At 32.8% G+C, this 15,247-nt stretch overlaps 1 protein-coding gene across 1 annotated transcript in view; it reads right to left on the bottom strand.

Annotated features, from left to right (window-relative positions):
* Positions 1-15,247, bottom strand: part of LOC134717931 (protogenin-like) — a 92,693-nt gene that overhangs the window by 20,243 nt on the left and 57,203 nt on the right. Inside the window, exons 7-14 of the mRNA XM_063580429.1 lie at positions 12,750-12,898; positions 9,392-9,604; positions 7,925-8,048; positions 6,424-6,564; positions 5,641-5,787; positions 4,915-5,100; positions 4,217-4,345; positions 3,376-3,561 (exon numbers count right to left, since the gene is read on the bottom strand). Of these exons, the coding sequence (XP_063436499.1) occupies positions 3,376-3,561; positions 4,217-4,345; positions 4,915-5,100; positions 5,641-5,787; positions 6,424-6,564; positions 7,925-8,048; positions 9,392-9,604; positions 12,750-12,898 (1,275 nt within the window). The remainder of the gene's footprint in view (positions 1-3,375; positions 3,562-4,216; positions 4,346-4,914; positions 5,101-5,640; positions 5,788-6,423; positions 6,565-7,924; positions 8,049-9,391; positions 9,605-12,749; positions 12,899-15,247) is intronic.

Here is a 15,247-nt window from a genome sequence, read left to right as displayed (position 1 = left end):
CATATTTGAGTGGGAGTTATTTCGTTTTGCAGGATAACTGGTGTTTCTATTTCTATGACTACCCAAATTAATTTAAGTGGAATCAGCAAGATTTTTAAGAGATCTGTACTAGAGTTAAATCATACAAGGCTTAAACTAATTAAAATAGTTCAGAAAATATTGAAGTTTTCTAAAGTCTATAGTGGTCAGTAGAAGTTAAATTCTAAAAAAGTTCGGTTTATGAAGGAATTGCCCCAACATGGCATTACAGATGAATAACTTTGTTTTCCAATTATGAGAACCTGTAATCTACTTTTCTATGGCAAACCCTAATCATCTTGAAAAAAAATTCAACTGCCCAATACCATTAGGTATTAATCATTGTCTTAAAGTTTCACTCAAGGGGTCCAGATGAAAGCACTAACAAGCACATACAAATCACTATTAAGCCTTTTATCTATCAAAGATAGGTTTAATATACATATAAACATCTGTTTTGGTGGTAAAAAACAATGCATATACATTTCATAACATTTGGGTGATGCAAACGTAAGTAAGAGAATGGAAACTAGTTTTTGGACAAAACGCAGATGGCATGAAAAGCTAAATTCTAAGGCAAAAAGCAAATAAAAGCTTTATTATTCAGTGAGTAACTCTTTGTTACATTATCAATCATGTGAAGAATAGTATCTCATACTCAAATATCATTCATTTACAGCTGATTGCATTGAGTGTGTAGGAAAAGGTAATATCTTTGGTTTAGCTTGCTGGCTGAACTTAGGTTAGGTATACTACCCTCCTTTCGAAGTAGCCTAGTCCTACAGACAAATTGATTGGTTATTGGTTGGACTAATCTACTCTTAAAGGAGGGTAATTTACCTAACCTAATAATGACTTCACGGTTCAGCTGGCAAGAAGGCTTACCAAAGATATTATTTTTATCTACACGCTCAATGCAAACAGCTGTAAAACTATCTATAAATGAACCCTCCAGTAGTCTGAAGTGAATCTATCTACAGTGAAACCTGTTCAAACCGAACCTCTTCGGGACTTAAGATCTTGTTCGGTTTTGGCCTATTGAGTTTTATCAGGTTCACAACACACCTAATTTGATATAATGGTGCTTAAGAAAATGTTTGGTTTATACAGGATTTGGTTTATACAGGATTCTGTTTAGTCAGGTTTCACTGTATAATGTACAGTAATTACCTCATGTCTATCACCATGCAAAGCACACACACACAAAGCTTATAAAGCAGCACCTGAAAGCAGACTATGTGTTATAGGATAATGGCTCAAGCTAAAAAAAAAAATAAGCCACATAAAAATTATAAATATGCCATGTATTGTACCTACAAAATATGGGTGTAACCCCTTTAGGTACAGTGGATTCATTATTATTTGTGGGATACCAATTTTTGTGGCTTTGTTGGTATACATCTTATCACAATAGACAATATCTGATGCCATAATGGAAAAGTAATCGTTGTATGGTGTCAAACGTTCAAGATGCGCAGATTCTCTGGTCAACTGTGGCAGATTTCCAAAATAGCAATAAGGTGAACCACAAATTCAAATGTTCATCAATAGCAACTTTTGTTATGCTTATATGCAGAAATTGACAAAACCAAGAAATCAAATATGCACTAAAAAAGTATTTTGTTAATCCATTTAAATTAGTAAAATGTAAAGTAAATGAATCCACAGTATTTGATATTGAAAGAAATAGTTATAATTATAAGTAAAGCTTAGACCATAAAAAATCTCAGCTTCAGAAATATAAAAAAATAATATGTAATCTAAAGAATAAAGTTTTACAGAACTAATTTCTGAATAAGTTAAGTGGTTACACCCTTAGAAAATCTTAATCTGAATACATCACTTATATAAAAGCTTAGCAAATAGCAGCAACAACTATTGCCGAAGGAGGAGGAAGATTACAGAGGCTCAAGAAGGGAAAATACTCAAGTTATAATATTTGCTTAGTTTGATTACTGTAAATTCAGAAATTATTGCGTGCATTTATCATTGCGATTTTGTCATTTTACGACTTTGGGAAAAGTCATGCTTAATTCAGTTAAAATATTACAAAATGCGAGTTTAAATTATTGCGTTTACAACTCAGTCGCATTATTCGCAATAATAAAAACCTTGCAATAATTTCTGAATTTACAGTATTAACTTGCATTCAAAAACGCATTGAAGTATTTCAAAGTCTTTCACCCTCAATCTATAAACTGAAATTTCTGACACTTACAGTTAAACAAACTTGACACTGATTATGTTGACCCTTTTGGAACCTCAAAATGATGTGAAGTCATCCAAAATATAAAGAATTATTTACTTAATGTCTTATACATGTATAAACAAAGTTAAAAGATTTCAAGCAGAACAGAAAAGCATGCATAGAAACGTATTCAAAAACATATTTTCTAGTGTTGCACCATAAATTAAACATGATAAAGTATGTATATGACCATATATGCCAACCTATTTCTGGTCAGTAAAAAACAAATTTCAGATGTCCTTTTAAATTGGAACTGTTCCAGAAAGTGAATTGGAAACAAATAGACTTTTGTCCATACACCTTAATTTCAGCCCAAAATTAGAATACTAACCATAACAGTTGGCATATATGCATGAGTGAATAACTAATTAAATAACTATATCAATCAAATGAAGCTGAAGAAATATAAATTCTACCATTGCATCAAGTATTTAGATAAAGTGGTTTTCCTCTGAACACACTTACATTCTATAATTCTATAATTTCAAGAACAAAAGCAGCGAAACTAAAAGTGCAACAGATTCAGTGATGAAATACTGTAAGCCAAATTATTTTCTTGCAATTTTCTTTTGCATTTTAATACCTCTTTCTGGTTATTCAAATTCATGATTTCATGATTTACTATTAGACAATGAATCGCTTTCAAAAATAAGTTGGTTTACGGGAAGAGTTTCCTCTAATGACTTTTCCATGATATGTAGGGAAATATATTTTCTTCATCAATAATATTCAAACATATCCTTTTTAGGGGTGACTGGAGTGTCATCAGGGATTATCGGCTTTTCTAAGACCTTATAATAGCGATTTCAGCAGAAAGCAAAAAGGCTAACATGATTGATGAAAATTGATTGACCAATGAAGAACTGAAACCAATCTAAAGTAAACCAGTATCCTTTGATTATTAAAAAATAATCAGTCTTTTATGAATATGAAAATCAGCTTCGATTCTGATTAATTTTTAACAGAATGAATGGTTCCAGCTGTCTAAATTAGTGGCTATACCCTTAAATTCTAAATCAATAATACCCTGACTAAAAAAGCATTCAAGTATAATAAAGTCTTACCAAACACATTTTTTCTAAACCTAAATGGCAAGAGAAAATTCTTACCAAGACCACACATTATATAATTTGTGCTTTTAATATCATGTATTTCAAAAATTTGAGCAGCATCTATGTTTTGGATCTTCTTGCTGAGGTATATCTTATAACCAATGACTGCCTGGTTGTCTGTTATGTTCCATTTAACATCAACACACGTCAGGTTCAACTGAGAAACATGGATCTGAACTTTTACTGAAAGAAAACAAACACAACTAATGTTATAATAATTATGATGGGGTTGGGGTTGGGGAAGAGGGGAAGGAGGGTCCCGATCCCGAAATCCTAGGTTTAAAAACATGAAATCCTGATGTCCCAAATTAAAAGAAATTAAAATCCCAACTTCCCGAAACTCGAAAAAAGAATTTCAGGATCCTGAAATCCCAAGCTTAAAAACACCTGATCCTGTAAAATTTACTGCCCCATCCATTGTTTATATCACAAGAAGATCACAAATGTTGAAATGGAGATGGAATAAAATAAAATTTCAAATTATTATACTCAAACTTATTTAAATATCTATCCATACAAGGAATAACTTTTTAAACACTTGCTCATGCAACTTTTAATACTGTTCTCTTAGATGAAGGGGGGATCGGTGGGGTCCTGATCCTGAAATCCAGGGCTTAAAAACATGAAATCCTCAGGTCCCAAATTTAAAGAAATTTAAATCCTGACATCCAGAAATTCGAAAAAAGAATTTCCAGTATCCCAAAAGGATAAATCCCGAAATCCCAAGCTTAAAAACACCCGATCTTGACAACCTGAAAAAGATACTCCCCCGCCCCTTATATGAACAATCAAATAATTTGTCTAACATGAGTATGGATGCATAGAATTTTATAATTACCTTGTGGTTTTTCATTATGTTTTGGTGTTCTATGTATCAGCCAGGGCCACTGAGCATCTAACAGCTTTGGAAATCCCACTGCTGTACCTGCTAATACTCTTACTTTGTACTCTGTGTCTGCTTGGAGTTCTGAAAGAGAAAGGTATTCTGAATAACATGTTCATTATTAATTCTGATTTACTAAAATTGTTTATCTTTAGCTTTCCTAGGATGTTAGTCTGAAAAACAATCTTTCTAAATAATCTATTTAAATAAAATACATTTATCTTTTTTGTAAAACGTTCAATAAGGATCACATTTTACCTTATTGTTGTAATTTATGTGTAAAATCATACAAGTGTTCGGTAAACAGGAAGTTGTCAAGTGATCAATCTGAAAATGCATCACACGGTATAGCTGACTTAGATAAACCCTGAAACCAAATTTCAGAAATCCTTGTATTGTAGTTCCAGAGAAAAATGCGACGAAAAATATTCATGGGACGGATGGACTGACGGAAGGACAGCCAGAGGGAAAACAGTATACCCCCCTTTTTTTAAAGCGGGGGTATAATTATATCATAAACATATCTATAAAAAAGAAGATGTGGTATGATTGCCAATGAGACAACTATCCACAAAAGACCAAAATGACACAAACATTAACAATTATAGGTCACTATACTGCTTTCATAACAACACCTGATATAATATTTTTACCTTTGACAGTGTAACTCTGGTTAGTAGCAGACACATTCTCCATGATTTCATGTCCACCATTAGACACAAAAATCTGGTACCCTGTGATTACACCATTGCATTTCTCAGGAGGAACTAGATCCCATTCTACATCTATACTGGATGGAGATGAACTAGAAAGTCTCAGATTTGGAGCTGCATCAGGAACTGAATAAGAAGATAATTATTAATTGTAAAAGTTCAATAGAGATTTTTCAAGGCTGTTTGCTATGAAATTTGAAAAATAAAATTTGCTGTTTCAGAAACTAAAGGACTATGGGTAATGTCACTGTTCATATTAACCCAAAATGAAAATAATATTACGCCATTGGTTGAATTTCCATTGTGCACAATGTTTTTATCCAATCATAATGTTTTGGTGTATGCATTTGATAATATTATCCCCAATCCATAAGATTCTGCAACCGTGAATTAATCTTTTAATTTACAGTTTCAAAAGTGTCAAGAAAATATTGTGATTTGCTAGCAGTCATTTCAAAAAATTATTTTCAAACAAATAGTGTCACGTTATTCATATTTTTGTACAAATGTAAACTATAACAAGAATGTGTCCAAAGTACATGCATGCCCCACTCACACTATCATTTTCCATGTTCAATGAACCTGTGAAATTTGGTAAAAAAATATCTCATTTGGCATTAAAATTAGAAAGATCATACCATAGGGAACATTTAATTCCAACCATACCTGATTCTAATGTTTTAACAGTCACTGTATCTGACTGGGCTCCAGCGCCATTCCTACTGTAGGCTCGTATGTAAAACTTGTAATCTGTATGAGGCTTAAGATCATGTATGCATTCATTTTTCTTCAATGTAACTGCCTTCTGTGTTACTGGAAAAAATATGATATTATCAATTATGGAAGTAATTACATACAAATGTAACACATATTTTCTTGTGACATTGTGACTTTAAACATTTTTTTTTGGGGGGTTTTAATCCTTTTTTGACATTTTCTGAGAATGTTTGTTTTTTCATAAAAGGAATTATCTTAATTGGACAAATAAGTTGGTCTCATTGGGGTCTAAGCCTGATGCGGGCTTGCTGTTTTTTTGTAAGTGTGACACGTGAAAGTAAAATAAATTATTGTGCCGTGAAAAATGGAAATGAAGTCTATTGGGACATGGGAAATTACAAAAAAATGAGAATTGCTTATGTTCATAGTGTAAGCAGGATATGGGAATCTGACAAAACAGTAAGCGGGATTTGGGATCAGAACCCCCAAATAAATTACAATATTGTTTGTTTATCTTTGGGGCAAGTAGCAAAGTAGCTCTTTATTGCAGATGATCCTTTTTGTGAATGTTTAACATATTCAAGGCTATTTATATTCACATTATTTTTTTTTGCTCACAAAAGTCACATAACTATAGCTCCCAATGTAAGAAGTTAGTTTTATAGTATCTTTAAATAGTATTATTTAAGAGTTATGTCCCTTATTACAGGTATCCAACATCACTCAACTTACCATCCTTCAGCTCTCCATAGTGAACAGTATAAGCTAGAACAGGGCAGCAGTCTGGATACTCTGATGGTGACCACTGTATACACACTTCTGTACTGGTGACACTTGTTACGGTCACATTTCCAGGAGGTTTGGGTGCATTTTCTGAAAAAAACAAAAATTATAAAGGCTTTAGCTTTTTTTTCTTAAACTAAAAAGGTAATACAACTTTTATAAACAAGGGTTGTATTGGTTTCGTGGTCCACTGATTTACAAGCAAATTTAGATTCATTGTTCTTTTCAAATGCTCAAATAAATAAGCTGTATATAAATAAATCTACCGGCATATCTTATTCTATGATATAACATAACAAAATATATTTTCCTTATAGAGTTATTCCCCTTTACAAAATACTTTAAGTTCAATAATTTAATCTTATTGGTCTAAACATTGCCTGATTCATACTGATTATCCCTTCATAAAATTACCTATCATGGTTTTAATAGGCTAGAATAAGTATGAAATAGACGGACCACAGACATTTGAATGTTTGACTCAAGATTGTCATTATCGACCTCTGCCTTTTTTTACTTTTATCCCCCCTCCCCAACAATTCCAGTCTTAATTGCCATAATACCATATATTGATAGCATGTGACACAACACAACAAAATCATTAACCATGTGAATATACACAATACAAGTAAATATTACAAGAGTCTCCTGTTCTCAGTTCTATAGACTGTTTAAAACAGAATCACAGCTTATTTACCCAAAAGGGTAATCTTGAAGGGGATAAAAATTAAATAATGCAATCTAAATTAAATCTATAATAAGATTTTCATCATATAAATATTGTAAAATACCAGCTGCTTCACAAGCTGTGCTCACTCCACACAAATCTACCTACTGTGACTTGCCACAGATATTTGACATTTATAAATATCTAGAAAACCTGTCAATGAGTACAAAAAAGTTCACAAACCTTTCAGTATAGTTTGTAATCTAACTATTATAGATATTTGTTAAGGGGCCAGCTATAGGACGCCTCCAGGTGTGGGAGGGTCTCGTTGCATTGAAGACCTATTAGGACCTTCTGCTGTTAGTGTGTTCTATGGTCAGGTTGTTGTCTCTTTGACACATTTCCCATTTCCATTCTCAATTTTATTTCTATTGTAATTGCCATATCTACACAGACATTGTTTTTGATATTTTACATTATCAATATACAGAAAACTAGCTATCAGTACAAAAAGTTCCCAAACCTTTAAGTATAATTTATAGTTTGGCAATTGCAATGTCTACATGGACAGTGTTTTTACATTTTACATTATTAATATGCAGTAAACTCAGGGGTGGATCCAGTCATTTTATAAAGAGGTGTTTCCTACCCAGGACAAAGGGGGGTAATTATATGTCCCCATTCAAATGCATTGATCGTCCAAAAAAGGGGGTTCTAACCCTCGAACCCCTCCCCCTGGATCTGCTACTGAAACTAGCATCCAGTACAAATAAGTTCACAAACCTTTGAGGATGATTTGTAGTCTGGCGATTGCCATGTCTACACCGACATCGTTTTTGGCAATACACTGGTAGTATCCTGAATCACTTGTGCTACTATCTATCAACAGCTCATTGTCTGGGTTTATCTATAAAAATACATCAAAACATTTTTACAAAATATATCATAAAATTTTACTTCTTATACTAATAAATTGTGCAATGTTAAAGAAATAATTCATGGCTCCAATGGTTAAATGTAACTTATTTTAAGACTAGATAGAGATTTTTAGCATTATGCTGCTACCAATATAGACCAGCGGTAGAATCCAAAAATATTTTTTTTAATGCACCCACCGAACACACGGCTAAATTATATATCATTGAAAAGATAAAATTATTAACTTTAATATTAATGATGCCGTAAGCATGAGAAGTGGTCGGAATTTTGCATAATTGAGGTCAAAGGTCAACAATTGAATAGTTCAAAATTTTGTCTTTACTGTCTATTTTGGGCTAAATTTAGGAACATAAAACATATTAAACAATCAGGGGACAATATTTCATTCAACATATATGGAACCTGTTGTGAATACCAATTTTTTTCTATACATCGTCATTTTTAACGTTAAAATTGACGTTTTTCGTTATATGATACATTTTGTTTATTTATGACTTAATTTAGTTTCCATACAAGGATGACCTTGAACTTTGGTAATATTTTTTTCCCATAAAAATGAAGTCTGAAGACGACTTGCTACTATACAAAAGGTTAAAGTTAGGTAAAGGAGGGATAAAAGTTAATTTCATTGATTTCAGTTTCAATGGTCATGATGGTTATTTTCGTAAACTTTTTACATTTTTTTTTTCAAATAAAGGCTGCCATATATATTTTTGCTGTAAAATCAAAATGAATTCAAATAAGGTTTATAAAATATGTTAGCATCATGTCAACGTTTTTTGACGTTTTTTAACATTCGGAATGCCCGATCGTCCTTCCATAATAAACGGAAATAGCTTCAGTGTCAAAGTTAACTAAACGTGTATTAAATCAACAGAAAAGGTGGACAAAACTAAAAGCAAAACAAGTGTATGTATGAATTAGCATTATTAAGACGTAAAAAGGTCAGGTAATCAAGCATCATCATCATCATCATCTATATCTTCCAGGTGTGTATTGATGGTTTTACAAAGGTCTGATGCTTGACATTGACAAAGTTCAGTACAGGACAAATTCTGTTCAAAACACACACAACTTTTTCTGCAAACTGATTTTCCTTTCCATGTGCACACCAAATCTTGAAGGAAGTCAGATGACATTTGACCTTCAAACAAGACAGGTTCAAGACCACACTATCCTTCTTTCCAACCAAACTGTAGAAGCGATCCAATAGCAGACTTGGCGATATGTGTAGTCATTCAGATATTTGGTTTTGAAATAAGACCTAAGGACGTGCTGTTTGAAAGATGCTTCACAAGGAGGGAATCGGACCAAGCTAGAATCTTTACATGTGGCTAATTTCACCCAGAAACTGTTCAGATTATTATGGCAGCCTTTGGACTTTCCTTTAGGATCATAAAGCCTAGTTACGAGTTTCCGACTGACGGCTACTGAATCTTCTATATCTAATAAAGATATCTGGGACAAGTCAATGAAATCAACAGGCACTTCTTTTAGTGCCTTTAGCATGATTGGATTTCTTGCCTATGCCAAATAAAGACAATGTAGTATCACATCCTGTAATAGCATGTGCAGCTGGTAGAATTTTGCACAAAACTGAATTTAACGACCCACACAGCTCGTGAACAGGAATATAACGCGGACAATCCTTAATGCTAGGGATCATTCCTGTTTGAAACCACAATTCAGATATATGAGTCATCTGTGGGAAATAATGTACTAAAAGTACTAGCACGTCCGTATCCGGAGACTTTACAATAATGCGACCGTTTACACCGTTTTCCCTGTACAGTTTGTCAGCATTCAATGCATGCAGAATAATATATGTATCTGCCTCTTCTTGTGTACTTGACAATTCACTGCAATCTGATATACCTTTTGGACTTATTATTTTCACTATTTCTGGATTGGCAAATTATCCAGCAAGGTAGTTTTTGTCCATCCATTAGACAACTATTTTCTTTAATATATTGCAAAGTGATTTCACCAAGAAACTTTATAAGTGATTGCTTGTTTTCACCTGAACTAAGAAACGGAGTCTTAAGAGGCTTCACATCTTTCTGAACAAGATTGTTTATCACTATATGCATTGTCACGACGGGGAGGCTCATGACGCTCTTTTGGCTTGTTGAATGGTACACAGTTTATCAAAGACATTGTCTGCTCGTCGACTGGTAACGATTTTTCCTGTCCTCGTTTACCTTTAACCTGTTCAGCATGTACAGCGCTTGCATCTGTCATTTAAATCTGCAGTTGGAAAACAGCCCTAGCCATAGAATGGAAAGTATCCTTGTCATCCACCGTTTCCGTGTTTATGTCAATGTTATCTGATCCTTCCTGGATAAGACAACCATTGGACGACAGTGGTACAATACCGTTTGGAACATACACGCAATATTTGATCCTATCAATTTCCTGACTTGATAAGCTTGTTAGGTAACGCCTTACCTTATCATACGAACTGCAAAACCCATGAGCATTTAATGTTTCCACTAATTGTTTTGATCCAAATTCGTGATACAATTGGAATGCAAGACCAATTTGAAATGGAGTGATAACATTAGTACTCATTGAAACTATGTTTTCTGTAAGCGACATACATTTTCGCATTTTTTCTACGGTAGTATGATTTTGGTTTGTAACGGCCAGAAAAGACGTTTCATCTATTAACCAACAAATAAATTTGGTCAGGTTGGGGGGCATTGATTGAATTGACAACGGCAGAGAACATTCGGAAGGTGTTGGGTAATAATCATTGCTTAGATCAAGGCTATGTATATCACGCCTTAAAATATTGGCAGCGGTGTGTAAAATCTGTTCTTCACTTGTTGTATTTTTGGAACTTCCAATTTCCAAATCTAACTGTGCTATTTTGAGTTTAGATTTTAACTGACTTACAGCTTCGATTGCGTCACCGAAAGATATAGAGCTGCTGAACATGATATTTGATTTACCCTGGCCTTGTTGTGGTTGTATGACAATTGCATCGCCGTAATAATTCATTAACCTATTTTGCAATTTATATGTTGTGTATTTATCGGCATAGTTTTGGGGAAGCAAGACACGAAATTTCTCAAGCAAGGTGGACATCATAAAAGCCTTATGCTTTACCATCAGGTCTGAATTAATTTCTGATACCAGCTTCACAAATGCAGTATCGTGGTCAGAAGATTCTGCTTTTGCTTTTTGGGGTGTTTTCAGTAGATATTATGTTATACAGGCCGAATGATAAAGGGCATTTTCAGTAAAATTTTCATGTAAAACCATTGACTCAATTTCATGATCCGAATTTTTTCTAGCTGCCTCAAGTATATTCTTAATTCTGTCTTCTGATTCCACTTTGTGCAATTCAGCATCTTTTTTGTAAGTTTAGTTCTTACAAAAAAATGAAGGCCGTACTTTAACCTATAATGGTTTACTTTTTAAATTGTTATTTGGATGGAGAGTTGTCTCATTGGCACTCACACCGCATCTTCCTATATCTAGGAATACCACTCTGATCGAGTTGTGATTCTATATTCTTGTTTATAACAAGATAGATTCTGCTTACTGGTGTGAGATTTACAACAAGATCTATGGTATTTAACATCAACATTTTCCGAAAAAAAAAATGATTAATAGAAGCCATTTTTACGGAAATTCGACCATACGATTTTCTTACGGCATGTTTAAAATACAAGTTTAACATGTATTCTTTCATTTAAAAAAAAATCCAGGTGTGTGTTCTTTGGGTGCATTAAACTCCTTAACTAAGCGTCTTTTCAGATTTCGCCGCTGCACTAATAATTCTATCAATTCTAACACAAAAAAAACAGGCCTTTTTTGCCTCCCAAAGCTATCTATTAGACAAGATTAGAATGTGCCAAAATTTAAAAAAAAAATAGTTTAAAAATTAAGTGTACAAATACTTATATGTTCTAGACTTACTCATGTTACAATCAAAATATTTAATTGAAAATCATAACCCTAAACTCTCACATAAATGTCAATTTTTTTCTCAAGTGTCATTCCCAATACAAGTGACATTTAAAATTAATTGTAATGACAAGGATGTGTAATTAATTTATATAAAAAAAAGTTTTGATTACAAAACAAAAGTAGAGTGTCATATTAGAATAATTGATACATGTAATAAATCTAATCATCTTAGCATATGTTCATTTGCATTTTGTAATACATTTCACAATATTAGTTAAGTTTAAAAATTGTTTTCCATGATACATGTATTAACCTTCCCTTGAAAGAGATATTCCTCAATCATCTAGGTAGGTCTATTCCAGAATTAAATGTAAGTACAAAAGGGGGGATGGCATTGGATGACATATTTTCTCCCTAGACTCAAATACACCTTAACTCTATTTGTACTGTAAATTTTTCACGTCATAAAGAAAATGTCTGACGCCACAGTAGAGAAGTGATTGATGTATGACGTCAAAAATTCAAGTGGGATAGATGCTTCGGTCAAGCGGGACAGATTTCCAAATAGCAATATGGTGCATCCAAAACAATTCTAATTAAAAAACTAAATGTGTTTTTGTGTGGAAACTTGTTTATAACTTTTTATTTACATTGGGTGACCTCAAACCTGCCTAACAATTTTTCTGGAACAGCCCTTACTAAAGAAACAAACAATAAGATCAATATGATAGCAAAGAAAACAATATCAAACCTGCATATTTTCCAGGGATTCAATCTTTTGTCCGTTTTTGTACCATGTGACTTTCGGTGTAGGAGTCCCTCCCACGGTACACTTTAATCGGAACCTCCTGGCTACAGGGTACCCCTCGCTAACTGGAGCTTCGATTATGAATGGAGGCACTGAAAATTAAATATTAAATAAATAGTTTAAAGATGATAGATTTTTCAATATATAAATACAAGATAATATTTCTGGCTAGATTTGGACTTTACATACCTACTCCCTTATTCACAAATGTTTTTTTATGGACACCAATATATTGATGAAGACCATGTTGACCTTTTGATGTCTTTAATGATGTTGTTGTGTCAGTTTGAGAATTTTTGTCAGATGTTTGGACTCTACAGGTTTTTCTCTTCGATACATGGTAAAATATTTTCCTTGTTATCAGTCACTTTATTTTCAAAGAAGACTTAATGCCGTTAGTTTTCCCGTTTGAATTGTTTTACATTGTCAATTCGGGGCCCTTTATAGCTGACTACGTAGTATGTGCTTTGCTCATTGTTGAAGTCTGTACAGTGACCTATAGTTGTTAGTTTCTGTGTCATTTTGGTCTCTTGTGGACAGTTGTCTCATTGGCAATCATACCACATCTTCTTTTTTATATTCAATAGCTCATAAAAGATCATTTACCAAAATTTAAGCAGATTCTTGATTTTTGTTTTGAAGATTTGAGACCCAAATAATGCCAATGCTAAAAATTATACAAAAGTCTTAGTAAGCCTTTTCACACCTTTTAAAAAAAGACTTAAAAAATAAGTTTCATAACTTATTAATATTTCAAGCTTATTTTGTAACTAATCCTTTGTGATTTAGTTTCAGCTGAGTACATCCTTAAGTGGTAATTTTCTATGTAATGTTGGTGTCTTACTGATGTATACCTTAAATCTAAATTCCACGTCTAGATACCGACAAATTCGCTCACACCAAGTTATATCAATAAATGCTAAGACATTTTTTTGTCTTATTCCAATTTGTTATGCAATATTGGCAAAACAAAACGAATTGACATCTCATGGGAGATTTATAAAACAGAGATCTCATCTACTGTCATGATTAATTTGCATGAATTAGGAAACTAAGGTTAAAATCTGACATACAAGTGCAGTCCATTAATATCAAAAGAAAAAAAAAAACAATTCTAAAATTTCGTAGATTTCTTATCCTGTCCAATAGATTTTGACAGCTGTGTTAAGGATGTCTGTTTCAAATATACCTTATTGACTTGTGCTTCAAATACTAGTTCACTGAACTATACTTAGTTTTTGTTATTGATTTTTAATTTATCAATGTTTCAAGTCAATTCAAATTGATAAGTTAAGGTGGTACCTAACATTACAGGGAGATAACTCTGTAAAGTCAGCTAAACTTTTTAATTATGTTGTGTTGTAAAAGGAATATTAAGCTTCTCAGTGATCAAAATTGGTGTTTGTCAAACTGCTATATAACCAGTGTAACTTTTCTGACAAAACAGTTGGTTTAAAATTTTTGAAATTTTTTTATTTTTGTTAAAGGATCAAAGTAAGTACTTTGTCAAAATTTTATGAAGATTAAACGAGCCAAATCAATTTTAGTGCAAGTGTTGGGTACCACCTTAAGTTTAATCTCAAATGTTTGGATAATTGATTGTCAGATTCTTTTCAGTGTTCACTCAACTTTGTCACTCTTTCATTTTTGAGGTTATTATTTTAGCCTTCAGTGTATTATATATTCTATATGTAAAGAAAGTATTTATGATCTTGAGATATCAAAGGGGTGTTCCAAAATTTATCCAAACCTTCAAATAATTTATTTATTTGTGAGAGCCGTGGTGTAGTGGTAAGTGCATCAGAAGACTAACACAAAGGTTCTTCGTTCGATTCCCGTTCTGGATGAAAATTTCAGGAACACAATTTTCGGCTCTCCCTTGACACCATTTGCAGGTATGGTCTTGATGATAGTCTGTTGGAAGGGGACAATAAATGGCTGACCCGTGTTAAGAGAGAGCAATATCTCTTGCACGTTAAAGACACCCTAGTAGATTTCGAAAAAGAGTAGGCTAATGCTGCTACAAGGCAGCACTAGCACCCATAAAGTGGAAAGGGATTAATATAAGTTGCAAAACTTGTTTCCCAATACCCTATAAATAAATATGTTTAAACTAAATAATTTAATATGGATGGTTGCATTTTTCTTTAAATTTTTAGGCAAAATGATTAATTTTATTTTGTAAAAGACTTATATTAAACAGTTGATTAAATATTAATTTAATTTTTTTTGGCCGCCTTTTATACTAGAAAATATATGGGAACTCAATTAGTAAAATGTGTAATAAATTCAGTGTTGATGGCAGCCCTTTTATAAATGTTCTGTTAAATTATTCACAGATTATAAACATATTGTGATCATGGAATCATTTTTTGTACAGTATAAATGCATTGATTACTTTAAAGACATTATTCATGTCACGAACCAAAATAGAAATCAAT

The sequence above is a fragment of the Mytilus trossulus genome, chromosome 5 (genome assembly GCF_036588685.1).
Source record: "Mytilus trossulus isolate FHL-02 chromosome 5, PNRI_Mtr1.1.1.hap1, whole genome shotgun sequence".
Taxonomy (NCBI): Eukaryota; Metazoa; Mollusca; class Bivalvia; order Mytilida; family Mytilidae; genus Mytilus; species Mytilus trossulus.
Note: the sequence above shows the minus strand (reverse complement) of the source record. Positions and strands in the feature narration are given on the sequence as shown.